The 15,356-nt window shown below is 40.8% G+C and overlaps 1 protein-coding gene across 3 annotated transcripts in view; it reads left to right on the forward strand.

Moving 5' to 3' along the window:
* Window positions 1-15,356, forward strand: part of IL20RB (interleukin 20 receptor subunit beta) — a 37,351-nt gene that overhangs the window by 18,432 nt on the left and 3,563 nt on the right. For all 3 annotated transcript variants that reach the window (XM_070764024.1, XM_070764023.1, XM_070764025.1), the window contains 3 exons: window positions 4,525-4,649; window positions 10,564-10,714; window positions 13,794-13,939. In XM_070764024.1, the coding sequence (XP_070620125.1) occupies window positions 4,525-4,649; window positions 10,564-10,714; window positions 13,794-13,939 (422 nt within the window). The remainder of the gene's footprint in view (window positions 1-4,524; window positions 4,650-10,563; window positions 10,715-13,793; window positions 13,940-15,356) is intronic.

Raw genomic sequence — 15,356 nt, forward strand, 5'->3', positions numbered from 1 at the left:
CTAAGAGGTCAGTAATGGGCAAGTACAAGTGCACTAGAGTGCCTTCCGTCCCCTGTCCTATTGCTCTCCTATATCTCCTATTCCTTTCTTCTATTCCTATATCTCTTCTTCTATTCTTTCATTGATATGTTCTATTACTATATCTTCTTTTCTATTATTTCATAGATATATTTTACTATGAGTATCTCCTCTATAACCTTCACTATGTGTATGTATGTATGTATGTGTATGTATGTATGTGTGTGTGTGTATATATATATATATATATATGTCACATATTTAAGCTGAATTTGAAAATTAAGGGAGACTAGCATAGATCTATTTCGGCCTTATTTTGGCCTCATCAGCTAGCCATACCCACTGGGACTTGAACCTGCAACCTTTGCCTTGTAAGGCACAGAATTATCCTCTAGGCTACAGTATCCAATCCCTTCAGCTCTGTACCAGGGAAGGGTTACATTTTGTGTCGAATCACCCTGGTATATTGAAGGAACATCACAGCTCCTTTTTTGCCTCTTGGCCCAACCCAGGGCCATTTCCAAGGCAGTTAATTTTATTGATAGCCGACAATTCTATCTGTATGTGTCACATGTTTAAGCTGAATTTGAAAATTAAGGGAGACTAGGATACCCACTGGGACTTGAACTTGCAACCTTTGCCTTGTAAGGCAGAGAATTATCCTCTAGGCTACAGTATCCAATCCTTTCAGTTCTGCACCAGGGAAGGGTTACATATTTTGTGTCGAATCACCCTGGTGTATCGAAGGAACATCACAGCTCCTTATTTGCCTCTCGGCCCAACCCAGGGCCATTTATATATATATATATATATATATATATATATATATATGTCATTTATATATATATATATGTCACATGTTGGGGTGGGTTTTTTTTGCTGAATTTGAAAATTAAGGGAGACTAGGATAAATCTATTTCGGCCTTATTTTGGCCTCATCAGCTAGACATACCCACTGGCACTTGAACCTGCAACCTTTGCCTTGTAAGGCAGAGAATTATCCTCTAGGCTACAGTATCCAATCCCTTCAGCTCTGCACCAGGGAAGGGTTACATATTTTTGTGTCGAATCACCCTGGTGTATTGAAGGAACATCACAGCTCCTTATTTGCCTCTCGGCCCAACCCAGGGCCATTTCCAAGGCAGTTAATTTTATTGATAGCCGACAATTCTATCTATATGTGTCACATGTTTTTTGGTTTGTTTTTTTTTTTGCTGAATTTGAAAATTAAGGGAGACTAGGATAGATCTATTTTGGCCTTATTTTGGCCTCATCAGCTAGCCATACCCACTGGGACTTGAACCTGCAACCTTTGCCTTGTAAGGCAGATATATATATATATACACACACACACACACACACACACATACAGACATATACCCACTAAAACTCTCATTGGGTATTGGACAAAATAAATAAATAAAAATAAATAAATAAATAAATAAAAACTATTTAAAGGAGCTGTTTTGGGTGGGGCAGGATTTTGTGGCGGGTTTTCTGAATGTAAATGAGGCCTTAAACTTATACTGAGATTGTGATTCAGATTTTCTCAGTGGGAAGTCAGCATTTTAGGCCACCATTCACATTCAGGAGAGTGCTTGGGAGCAATAAATCAGAAAAGTCAAGTCAGCATAAACAGAGTAAGGACTCTATTTAAAGAAAAGGCAACTGAAATAAAGCATTTTAAGAGTCCATTTAACTCAGTGGAAAGAGATGACGAATATGTATTATATGTTGTGAGCCGCCCCAAGTCCTTGGAGAGGGGCGGCATAGAAATCCAATTAATGCAATGAGCTGGGGTGGCACAGCAAGTAGAGTGCTGTATTGCAGGCCACTAAAGCTGACTGCTAGATCTGAAGGTCAGAGGTTCAAATCTCATCACCGGCTCAAGGTTGACTCAGCCTTCCATCCTTCCGAGGTGGGTAAAATGAGGACCCGGATTGTGGGGGCAATATGCTGACTCTGTTAAAAAAGTGCTATTGCTAACATGTTGTAAGCCGCCCTGAGTCTAAGGAGAAGGGCGGCATAAAAATTGAATAAATAAATAAAATATTTATTTCAGGAGGGAAGTGTTTTTAATAGGAAAGTGAACACAAGAACAAGGGGACACAATCTGAAGTTAGTTGGGGGAAAGATCAAAGGCAACATGAGAAAATATTATTTGACTGAAAGAGTAGTAGATCCTTGGAACAAACTTCCAGCAGACATGGTTGGTAAATCCACAGTAACTGAATTTAAACATGCCTGGGATAAACATATATCCATCTTAAGATAAAATACAGGAAATAGTATAAGGGGAGACTAGATGGACCATGAGGTCTTTTTCTGCCGTCAGTCTTCTATGTTTCTATGTTTCTAAATAAATATATAATAAATAAATAATAAATAAATAAATATTAACCCTATGGGAAGGAATTGGGCTACAAGAGGTTTGCCACGTCCACTCAGCATAAAGTACCATTGCGGTTATCTTGTCTAGTTAGAACCAGAGCACAAGTAAAGATTATTTATCACTACAGAAGGCTCCTGGGGGCAAATATGACATTCAAACAACCCAGGAAACATTTCAAGTCCAAGCAAGATTGCTGGCTATAATGATAGAACTTAGCTTCTACACCACTTTAGCCCTAAGGGTTTTCTAGAAAAAAAATCGGGAATAGGTCAGGAGGAATAGAGGATACACAAAATATGCTCATCTCAGAAATATAATGACGGGGGTCTTGCTTTAAAAAATTCAGCACACTGTCATTAAATTGGGAGGTGTCCTCTGATAAAAGGCTTCTGATATATTCTTCTCTTTGACTCCCTTCCTTCCTTCCTTCCTTTCTTTCTTCATTCACTCATTCATTCATTCATTCATTCATTCCTCCCTTCCCTTTATCCCTTCCTTTCTTTTCCTTCTTTCCTTCCTTCCTTCCTTCCTTTCTTCCTTCCTTCCTCCCTTCCTTCATTCACTCATTCATTCATTCCTCCCTTCCCTTTATCCCTTCCTTTCTTTTCCTTCTTTCCTTCCTTCCTTCCTTCCTTTCTTCCTCCCTTCCTTCATTCACTCATTCATTCATTCCTCCCTTCCCTTTATCCCTGCCTTTCTTTTCCTTCCTTCCTTCCTTCCTTCCTTCCTTCCTTCAAGACAGGATGATAACATTTTTGGGGGAAATACATCTCATCAGATGTCCAGTACTCTTGTATCTTAAAAATAAAATAAAATCCTAAATAACTTCCTAAATAAAACCAGCTCAGCTCCAAATCTCATTAGATTTGGACAACTTGCAACATGTCCGTGATTTTGAAGCATGTCTAAATATTCATTTAATAGTGTATCATTTCTGAAACCAGAGGATGCCCCAATAGTCACAATGTTGGGTTGATGATACCTGCAATAAAGTGTACCAACGTAAGACCAAACCACCTATTTAGGTCCTTCCTGGTTGGCCAGAGCCACATGGTCAGGTCCATTGGGTGTTAAGTTCAGGCCTCTTCTGAAGGAGACAGTGGTGCAGCCCTTCCTCAAGAATCCATTACCCTGGGGGGAGAATCATTGACCCCCTCAGAGAGGGTTCGCAACTTGGGCGTCCTCCTCGATCTAAAGCTCACATTAGAGAAACATCTTTCAGCTGTGGCGAGGGGGGCGTTTGCCCAGGTTCGCCTGGTGCACCAGTGTTGGTTATGACCTATAAAGCCCTTCATGGCACCGGACCAGATTAATCTCAGGGACCGCCTTCTGCTGCACGAATCCCAGCGACCAGTTAGGTCCCGCAGAGTGGGCCTTCTCCGGGTCCCATCAACTAAACAATGCCGCTTGGCGGGACCCAGGGGAAGAGCCTTCTCTGTGGCAGCCCCGGCCCTCTGGAACCAACTCCCCCCAGAGATTAGAATTGCCCCACCCTCCTTGCCTTTCGTAAGCTACTTAAAACCCACCTCTGCTGCCAGGCATGGGGGAATTGAGATACCCTTTCCCCCCTAGGCCTTTACAATTCTATGCATGGTATGTCTGTATGTATGTTTGGTTTTTTAATTATAATGGGTTTTAATTGTTTTTAGTATTGGATTATTGTTATACGCTGTCTTATTATTGCTGTTAGCCTCCCCGTGTCTCCGGAGAGGGGCGGCATACAAATCCAATAAATAGATAGATAGATAGATAGATAGATTGATAGATAGATAGATAGATAGATAGATAGATAGATAGATAGATAGATAGATAGATAGATAGATAGAATGATAGATAGATAGAATGATAGATAGATAGATAGATAGAATGATAGATAGATAGATAGATAGATAGATAGATAGAATGATAGATAGATAGATAGAATGATAGATAGATAGATAGATAGAATGATAGATAGATAGATAGATAGATAGATAGATAGATAGATAGATAGATAGATAGATAGATAGATCCGTTCTTGGACCCAACAGTTCTGAGCAATTTTTTTCCCGCCTCCAACCTTCCCTTTTCCCACCTACTGAATATGTTAATCCCTTTTCCTTTTTTTTTCATAGCATCCCTCATTCCACCAATGTTGACTGTCACCACTGATGGATATCACTTGCTAGCAGAATTAGAACACCTGGGACCTTCCTTTGAATTCTGGATATTTTACTGGAAGAAAGGCCCAGAATCTAAAGTAAGTTGTGATCTTGCTTGTGATCTGCAATTGTTCATTTAGATCAGGGCTGTCAAACTACTGGCCTATAGGCTGGATGTGTCACGCACTAGCCATGCCCGGTTTAGCAAAGTGGGGGAAAGTCCCGATACGTCACGTGATGCCGCCATGACGGTGTGAATTTGACACCCCTGATTTCGATGGATTGAAAGACAGGAACGTTTCTTTACTGGGCAAAGTTGAATCATTAAGCCACCCTGAGCTTTGACTGAAACTCTAAAGGCACTATTGTGACTCATCTGCCTTTCTTGGAGATTTCCTGTCATAGACTGCTGCCTGTTCAAACATGGGATCATTTTAGTTCCTGCATGTAGCAATTCAGCTATCTTCTTTGGAAATAGGAGTGTATTCGCCAGGCTTCTCGGGTACACCAGAGTAGGAAAAACAACCACATTGATGTCATTATAAGGCTAAGTTCCTATAACTTCTCTTCTATTCTTTCTTAGATATATTTTACTATGAGTATATCCTCTATAACCTTCATCATGTATTTTACTATGTGTATACCCACTAAAACCCTCATTGTGTATTGGACAAAATCAATCAATAAAATAAAATAAATACATTAACAGAAGCTTGAAAGTTTGAATTTCTCACTGTCTCCTTTACAGCAGGGGCAGTGAAGGAAATCCCTTTTAAGCTGCTTTCTCTCCTTTTTTTTAAGGTTTTTTTTTTTGTAAAACACACATTTATAACAAACAAACAAACAAACAAACAAACAAACAAACAGAGGTACAATTTCCCCGTATATCCAATAAGCCTACATCGGTTTGTATTGACAATTACACTATCACTATATGTGTGTGTGTGTGTGTGTAGGTATGTATGTATGTATGTATGTATGTATGTATGTATGTATGTATGTATGTATTTACATTTTATAAATTACTTGTTCTTCCTTTGTTTTTTGTTTCTTTTTTTACATTGTTTGGTACATTAATCGTACATTCTTCTGTAAAGATTTCATATTAATAATTCAAATATTGACAGTTCTAATTCATCTTTTATCTATCCTTTTTCTTTTCCAGCCATTCATATAATTTATTTCATACTAACTAGTGTTTGGATTCTTCCTTTGTATTTATTTATGTATTTATTTATTAGATTTGTATGCCGCTCCTCTCCGTAGACTCGGGGCGGCTAACAACAATAGTGAAACAACATATAACAAATCTAATATTTAAAATAATTTAAAAGACCCTAATTTAAAAACCAACTATACACACAAACATACCATGCATAAATTGTATAGGCATAGGGGGAAGAGAATATCTCAGTCCTCCCATGCCTGATGACAGAGGTGGGTTTTAAGGAGCTTATGAAAGGCAATTCTGATCCCTGGGGGGAGTTGGTTCCAGAGGGTCGGGGCCGCCACAGAGAAGGCACTTCCCCTGGGTCCCGCCAAACAACATTGTTTAGTCGACGGGACCCGGAAGAGGCCAACTCTGTGGGACCTAACTGGTCGCTGGGATTTGTGCGGCAGAAGGTGGTCCCGGAGATATTCTGGTCCGATGCCATGAAGGGCTTTATAGGTCATAACCAACACTTTGAATTGTGACCGGAAACTGATCGGCAACCTTTTTTTCTTTTTCTTTTCTTCGATAATTTGTCCATTTCAGCACAATCCAATATTTTTCTAATTATGTCCTCATCTTTTGGTATTTCCTCATTTTTCCAGATTTGCGCATGTTATTCTTGCTGTTGTAATGATGTGTATAATCAAATAGTGTAATTACTTTATATATTTTTTATCAATTATGCCCAATAAAAATAATTCAGGTTTCCTATCTATATCTTCTTTTATCTCTTTCAGTCATTTTGTTCCAGTGCTTTTTTGCCTTTAAACAAGTCCACCGTAGATAAATTCCATTTTCCTTCTTACATTTCCATCATATTGGAATTTGGGAACATCCTAGCAATTCTTACAGGTGGTAGATGCCACCTGTAGAACATCTTGTACTGGTTTTCCTTACACACCACCAACATTGTTAATTTCCAATTAATGGTCCAGATTTTTTCCCATTTCTCCAAATAGTGTGTCCAAAATTTTTCGCCCATCTAATAATTGTGTCCTTAACTATCTCCTCTTCCGTTTTGTATCTTATTAGGAACTTATAACCTTTACCAATTAATTTTTTGTCAGTGCCGAGTAATATCTTATCAAGGTCATTAGGTTTTTTCCTGGAATTCATAAAGTTTTATATCTTTATGATATTAAGCTTGGACTTTTGTATAAGTCCACCAATCTAAGCTTAACCCATGTTCTGTCAAATCTTCTCTAGTCATCAAATGTCCTTGTACATCTAATAAATCTTTATACTGTATTGTATAATTTTATCAAATGTCTTGGGACTTGGGTATTTTATGGCTTCAATTGTAGAAATCCAATATGGAATCTTAGGGTAGTGTTGTTGTTTGATGATATTCAGCCAAATTTGCAATAATGCATTCCTAAATAAATGCCTCTTAAAGTATGCAGGAGGTATATATATCTCATCCTATATAAATGAATGCCATCCTAATTGAAGATCATGTCCCTCTATTGTCAATATTCTCTTATTCTTTAGCTCTATCCATTCCTTTATCCATACTAATGTTTCTGCTTGATAATATAATTGCCAATTTGGAAGCCCAAATCCACCACTTTCTTTGATATCCTGTAATAAATTCCATCTTATTTGGGGGGGGGGGGGTGTTCTTGCCAAATATATTTGAGATTGTTTTTCTTAAATCTTCAAAGAAAGTTTAACCCAGGATTTATCAGGATAACTTGAAATAAAAATAACAACCTTGGTAAGATATTCATTTTAATTGAGGATATTCTTCCAATCAATGATAATTGAAGGTTTTTCCAATTTGCTAGGTCTTTTTAATTTATACTAATATTCTGTTATAATTATCTTCTTTTATTGTTGAGCACCTTTTCATTAACCAAATTCCTAAATACTTCACTTTTTTAACCACCTGCATATCTGTTATTTCTTCCAATTATTTGTCCTGAATCTTAATAAGATTTTTCGTTATAAATTTTGTTTTATTTTTATTAATTTTATGTCCATCTACTTTTCCAAATTCTGATTAATTTGGGTCCTGATTCAAGTGGATCTTTTATTATGTATGCTAGATCATAAGCAAAAGTTTGAATTTTATACCCTTCTAATAGGTAATCTTTTAATTTCCTGTTCTTTTCTCATTTTTATCTTTCTATCGTTTTTGTAAATTTCGTCCCAAATTTCATCATATCAAGTTGTCGAATCATAAATTTCCAATAAACATTGTTGAAAAATTTCTGGGCGTCAAGGAAAACCAGAGCAGCCTGCTTTTCAGGATGTTCCTCATAGTATTCAAGCATATTCATTATTCTCAAGTACAGTCATACCTCGTCTTACGAACCTAATTGGTTCCGGGGGGAGGTTCGTAAGACGAAAGATTCGTAAGACGAAACATTGTTTCCCATAGGAAACAATGTAAAGTCAATTAATCCGTGCAACCAAAAAAAACCCCCGCTGCCGCCCGACAGTCACCTTTTAAAACAGCCTGGGGGCTTCTCAGCGACCTCCCGAACGCCGAACACCAAACCCGAACTTCCGGGTTCGGCGTTCGGGAGGCCGCCGAGAAGCCCCCAGGCTTTTTTAAAAGGTGACAGCCGGGCGGCGGGGCTTCCCAGCAGCCTCCAAACGCCGAACGCGGAAGTTCGGGTTTGGCGTTCGGCTTCGGGAAGCTGCTGGGAAGCCGCGCGGCTGTTTGAAAAGGTCACAGCCAGGCTGGGGGGTTTCCCAGCAACCTCCCAAACCCCGAACCCGGAAGTTCGGCAAAAGTTCAGGGTTTGGGAGGCTGCTGGGAAGCCCCCCAGCCTGGCTGTGACCTTTTAAAACAGCTGGGCGGCTTCCCAGCCGTCTCCCGAAGCTGAACGCCAAACCCGAACTTCCGCGTTCGGCGTTTGGAGGCTGCTGGGAAGCTCCCCAGCCCGGCTGTCACCTTTTAAAACAGCCGCGCGGCTTCCCAGCAGCCTCCGAACGGTTCAGAAAAAATTTGCCTCTTCTTACGAACTTTTTTCGTGTTACGAACGCCAAACCCGAACTTCCGGGTTCGGCGTTCGGAGGCTGCTGGGAAGCCCCGCCGCCCGGCTGTCACCTTTTAAAACAGCCGGGGGCTTCCCAGCAGCTTCCCGAATGCCGAACCCGGAAGTTCGGGTTTGGTGTTCGTAACACGAAAAAAAGTTCGTAAGAAGAGGCAAATTTTTTCTGAACCCCGGGTTCATATCTCGAGTTGTTCGTAAGACGAGGGGTTCGTATCTTGAGGTACCACTGTAATACTTGATCTGCTGTTTCAGTAAGAAGCCATTTTGGTCTTGGTGTATATCAGTGGTTCTCAACCTTTCTAATACCACGATCCCTTAATACAGTTCCTCACGTTGTGGTGACCCCCAACCATAAGTATAGCGCCAATTCTCCCAATAGAGCTTTAAGCTGATTGGCAGGAACGTCAGAGGGACCTCCCCACTGTAAACGCCTGATTGGTCGGATTGTAAAAATATGTTCCAAGGTGCCAGAATAGAAGCTTTAGTTCCTAACACCGTGGGAAATTTGTCTTTTCCCATAGTCTTAGGCATTTCAATGTCGTCTGCTGGGTCCCAGGGGAAGAGCCTTCTCTGTGGCGGCCCCGACTCTCTGGAACCAGCTCCCCCCGGAAATTATAACTGCCCCCACCCTCCTTGCCTTCCGTAAACTCCTTAAAACTCACCTCTGCCGTCAGGCATGGGGGAATTGAGGCATTCCCCCCTCCCCCGGGCCTATACAATTTATGTATGGTATGTCTGTGTGTATGTCTGGTTTAATAATGGGGTTTTTAAAGTTTTAAAAAATGTATTAGATTTGTTGTGAATTGTTTTATTGTGTGTTGTGAGCCACCCCGAGTCTACGGAGAGGGGCGGCATACAAATCTAATAAATAAATAAATAAACAAATAAATAAATTTCCTGTGAAATGGTCGTTCAACCCCCAAAGGGGTCCCGACTCCCAGGTTGAGAACCATTGGCGCATACTCTCGTTAACAATTTTAAAAACTCTTTTAGTCATAGTTGATATGAATACCATATTTTTCAGAATAAGACATATCTTAGTTTTGTGGGAGGAAAACGAGAACAAGAGAAAAACATTCTGTCTGTGCCTCCCAGCAAAACAGTACAGATGATATACACTGTTTGCTGTATATTTCTGTGCATGTGAAACCCATAGAAATAGGAAAGAATTGGAGAAAGGTACATTATAGCAGTATATTAATGCCAGAAAGTTTTCTTAAATGTAGTCACATTGACTCTTCCCAATTATTTAAATAGATCTACTCCAAATATGACTAAGTCAGGGTTTAGCTCAGCTGCCTTATCTTAATACTGAAACAGGACACTGTTATATTTCAGACTATACTTTTACAGATGCTGTTAAAATTGATGTGGCTTTCTAAGTACAGTGGTGCCTCTACCTAAGAAAGCCTCTACTAAGAACTTTTCTAGATAAGAACCGAGTGTTCAAGATTTTCTTAAGTACCATTTTCTACTTAAGAACCCGAGCCCGGAAAAATTTCCCAGGAAATTTGAGAGCAGCACGAAGGCCCGGCCAGTTTCCTGCCATTACCCCTGGGTTTCTCTCCCTGGCGCAGTGTATTTATTTTTATATTATCCCATGTCTATTTTCTTTCTATGTACTTGTGTATTGGACAAATGAATAAATAAAAATAAAATAAAAATAAAGTAAATAGTAACAGGGGTCTAGGGAAGGGCAAACCAATCTAGTTAAGCAGATTGATTATTTCACCTAAGACGTAGAAATTCCTTTCACTCTGTATCTGTTATTCATTCCGTGTCTTGCACACCTAGGTTTACTGCGAAGTGGTGAGAGAAAGCACTACCACTGTCCATCTGGAAACGATGGAGGCCGGAGCGGAGTATTGTGTCAAAGCTCAGACCTATGTGCAAGCGATCAACAGGAGCAGCAATTTCAGCGAGGTGCAGTGCGTGAAATCAGAAGGTGAGGAAAAGGTGGATGGAAGGAGTGGGGTGGGCTTATAGATTTTGCTAAGCTGTTGGCTGTATGGACTCTCCATCCAGATCCGGCCCAAGGGGCGCTTAGAACTGGCCTGTGGGGTGCAACAATCTAGGAAGAGATACAGTGATACCTCGTCTTACAAACTTAATTGGTTCCGGGACGAGGTTCTTAAGGTGAAAAGTTTGTAAGACGAAACAATGTTTCCCATAGGAATCAATGGAAAGGCGATTAATGCGTGCAAGCCCAAAATTCACCCCTTTTGCCAGCCAAAGCGCCCGTTTTTGTGCTGCTGGGATTCTCCTGAGGCTCCCCTCCATGGGAAACTGCACCTCCAGACTTCCGTTGCCAGCGAAGCGCCCGTTTTGCGCTGCTGGGATTCACCTGCTGGGATTTCCCTGCAGCATCACAAAAACACAGAAGTCTGGAGACGGGGTTTCCCATGGAGGGGAGCCTCAGGGGAATCCCAGCAGCGCAAAAACGGGTGCTTCGCTGGCAACAGAAGTCTGGAGGCAGGGCATCCAAGCGGCAGCGGTGGGTTTGTAAGGTGAAAATAGTTTGTAAGAAGAGGCAAAAAAATCTTAAACCCCAGGTTTGTATCTCGAAAAGTTTGTATGACGAGGCGTTTGTAAGACGAGGTATCACTGTATTGATTTACAAACGTTGGAGAAAGCTTGGACATCTAATTGGAAAATGACAAAATCAGTTTCATTAAAAGAAAATCAAATTAAGATGTTTTTTTAAAAAGTATTTTTATTAGTTTTCAAAAAGACAAACAAAAAAACAAACAACATTAAACATTTAAGGAGCTACCATTGCTCCTCTTGTCATAGAAGTCTAACTCATACAAAAAGAAAAAACCCTAATTTATAGTCAGATCGATACAGAAATGTCACACATGCACATTACATTCTTATTAAGTTTAACTCTATACAGTATTCTTTATGTTAATTAAATTTCTTTATCTATAAAAATATCATACTTATTCAAAAAAAATTAAGATATAAAATATATATAAAAAATAACACTTCAACTTTATCATACTATAAAATTGTTTTGAAACTATTTCGTTCTATCTTATAAAACCTTCAAACTAATGAATTCAAAGAGTTATAAATTCTTACATATTTTAATTTTTAATACTATTTTTAAAATTCCACCATTCATATACTTTATCCCATATTTTATAAAATTAAGATGTTTTATAGGTGGCATTTGCCACCAAATAGAATAGCAAAAGATGTTTCCTAACATGTCCCCAAATTGTTGGAAATGTAAGCGAGAAATAGGTTCTTTCTATCATCAGTGGTGGACTTACAAAAAACTAAGTCATATTGGAATATAATAGAAAAGTGGATAAAAGAATTTACAAGACGTTAAGAAAACACCAGAATTTTTCTTATTGGGTATAACGAATCAAAAATTTAAAAAGGATATTTTAAAAAAAAATTATTCATATCCTTACAGTAACTAGGATAGTACAGTGATCCCTCGAGTATCGTGAGGGTTACGTTCCAAGACCCCTCGCGATACTCGATTTTTCGCGATATAGTGGTGCGGAAGTAAAAACACCATCCGCGCATGCGTGCCCTTTTTCCATGGCCGCGCATGCACAGATGGTGGAGTTTGCGTGGGCGGCGGGGAAGACCCAGGGAAGGTTTCTTCGGCCGCCCAGCAGCTGATCTGCTCGGCAGCACCGCAGCAGCGAGGAGCCGAAGATCAGGGTTTCCCCGCCGCCCACGCAAAGGGGAAACCCCGATCTTCGGCTCCTCGCGGCTGCCCGCCTGCCGCTCGCCCGCCCGCCGCTCGAGAGCAAGAGGGGGACAGATAGAGAAAGAGAGAGAAGGAAAGAAAGAGATGAGAGAGGAAGGAAGAGAGTGTGAGAGAGGAAGAAGCAATATAGAGAAAGAGAGAGAGAAAGAAAGATGAGAAAGGAAGAGAGTGACGTCATCGGGTGGGAAAAATCGCGATATAGCGTTTCGCGAAGCTCGAGATCGCGAAAATCGAGGGATCACTGTATTCGCACAAAATTGGAAGGGAGGAGATATTCCCAAGGAAGAGGATGTAATAAAAAAAAATTATAGAGTGTGCCGAAACGGATATGATGAGAAGGCGGTTAAACAATCGTGAAGAATCAGAATTTTATGAGATTTGGAACAAATTGTGTATGTGGTTAAGCAAAAGAGAAAAAATAAAATTTAAATGATTCAAAAGTATGTACAGTAATACCTCGTCTTACGAACCTAATTGATTCCAGAAGTAGGTTTGTAAGGCGAAAAGTTCGTAAGACGAAACATTGTTTCCCATAGGAAACAATGTAAAAGCGATTAATCCGTGCAAAAAGAAAAAAAAATCACACCTTTTAAAACAGCCAGGGGGCTTCTCGGCGTTCTCCCGAACCCGAACCTGAACTTTTCGGGTTCTGGTTCGGGAGGCTGCCGAGAAGTGCCGCCGCCCGGCTGTCACCTTCTGAAACAGCCGGGGGGCTTCTCGGCATTCTCCCGAACGCTGAACCCGGAAGTTCGGGTTCGGGTTCCGGAGGCTACCGAGAAGCTACCGGCTGTTTCAGAAAGTTACAGCCGGGCGGTGGCGCTCAGCGGAGCGCCGTTTTTGCAATCGGCGGTGGCGTTTTTGGCCGATCTGGAGGCTAGAAAGGAGGTGGGGAATCCCAATAGGGAATTCCATGGGTGGAGCTTTGACGTCACGAAGATGTCCGACCGACCTGCTAACCTAGTGACTGATTTTATTTCTTGTGTGTCCTAAAAAAAAGTTTTTTTCTCTGAGGCTCTGCAGACTATTTCACAGTGAATAGAAATTTCTTTTTGGATAAACTGATCTGGGAAAAGTTTGCTAATAATAATAATACATGTCCAAGAGATATCTGCAGAAGAACCTTGCTCAGGTGAAAAGCAATTTGGAGGATGCTTAAAAGCTATTGATAACGCTGCTTGCAAAATGCACCTGTTCCATTTGTTTATTGATATTACATTTTTATGCTGCCAACCTCCCTCTTTCTAAAAATTATCAATGCAAAACCTTCACTGGTGTTTCCTTCTTCCTCCAGATGCCAAAGCAATCCTGTTGACCTTTGCCCCACTCTTCCTGGTTATTTTCTTTGTGGCTGTTTTGGTCCTTCCATTCCTTGCTTGGAAAACCTGTCGGATCTGCCAGTATTCCTTCTGCCCAGACGAGGTCCTCCCAGATACTTTGGTAAGAAGCTCTGCTCCGTGTTTCACTGGTGCTTCTGAGCTCATGTACCTGGAGTCCAAGATATCTTGCTGTTATTCTTTAAGATATGGCTTTAGAACATAGAAACATAGAAGACTGACGGCAGAAAAAGACCTCATGGTCCATCTAGTCTGCCCTTATACTATTTCCTGTATTTTATCTTAGGATGGATATGTGTTTATCCCAGGCATGTTTAAATTCAGTTACTGTGGATTTATCTACCACGTCTGCTGGAAGTTTGTTCCAAGGATCTACTACTCTTTCAGCAAAATAATATTTTGTCATGTTGCTTTTGATCTTTCCCCCAACTAACTTCAGATTGTGTCCCCTTGTTCTCGAGTTCACTTTTCTATTAAAAACACTTCCCTCCTGGACCTTATTTAACCCTTTAATATATTTAAATGTTTCGATCATGTCCCCCCTTTTCCTTCTGTCCTCCAGACTATGCAGATTGAGTTCATGAAGTCTTTCCTGATACGTTTTATGCTTAAGACCTTCCACCATTCTTGTAGCCCGTCTTTGGACCCGTTCAATTTTGTCAATATTTTCCCAGCACAAAGTGGAGACGGTTTCATTTCATATTTTTTCCATTCAGTATTGAAATGTCACCTTATCTCCTAACACAAACCTTACTACACAGTATGCCTGATCGGCAGCAATTCAGGAGCAACTGGTTGATGGAATATGACCAGTTACTATTTCTTGCTTTTGACTCCTGTGATTTGTGTACTCCCTCTCTTTTCCGCTCCACTCCTCTTCCTCTTTCTCCCTCTTTTTCCCTCCTTCTCTCTTTCTCTTTTTCCCTCCCTCCCTCTCCCCCTTTCTCCCTCTTTTTCCCTCCCTTTCTTCTTCCCTCTCTCCCTCTTTTTTCTCTCTCTCTCTCTCATTTTCCCTCCCTCCCTCCCTTTCTCCCTCTCTTTTTCCTCCCCTCTCCCTCTTTTTTCCTCCCTCTCTCCCTCTTTTTTCTCTCTCCCTCTCATTTTCCCTGCCTCCCTCCCTTCCTCCCTCTTTTTCCCTCCCTTTCTTCCTCCCTCTCTCCCTCTTTTTTCTCTCTCTCCCTCTCATTTTCCCTGCCTCCCTCCCTTTCTCCCTCTTTTTCCCTCCCTTTCTTCCTCCCTCTCTCCCTCTTTTTTCTCTCTCTCCCTCTCATTTTCCCTGCCTCCCTCCCTTTCTCCCCCTCTTTTTCCTCCCCTCTCCCTCTTTTTTCCTCCCTCTCTCCCTCTTTTTTCTCTCTCTCCCTCATTTTCCCTTTCTCCCTCCCTTTCTCCCTCTCTTTTTCCTCCCCTCTCCCTCTTTTTTCCTCCCTCTCTCCCTCTTTTTTCTCTCTCCCTCTCATTTTCCCTGCCTCCCTCCCTTTCTCCCTCTTTTTCCCTCCCTTTCTTCCTCCCTCTCTCCCTCT

Source organism: Erythrolamprus reginae, chromosome 11 (genome assembly GCF_031021105.1).
Source record: "Erythrolamprus reginae isolate rEryReg1 chromosome 11, rEryReg1.hap1, whole genome shotgun sequence".
Lineage (NCBI taxonomy): Eukaryota > Metazoa > Chordata > Lepidosauria > Squamata > Dipsadidae > Erythrolamprus > Erythrolamprus reginae.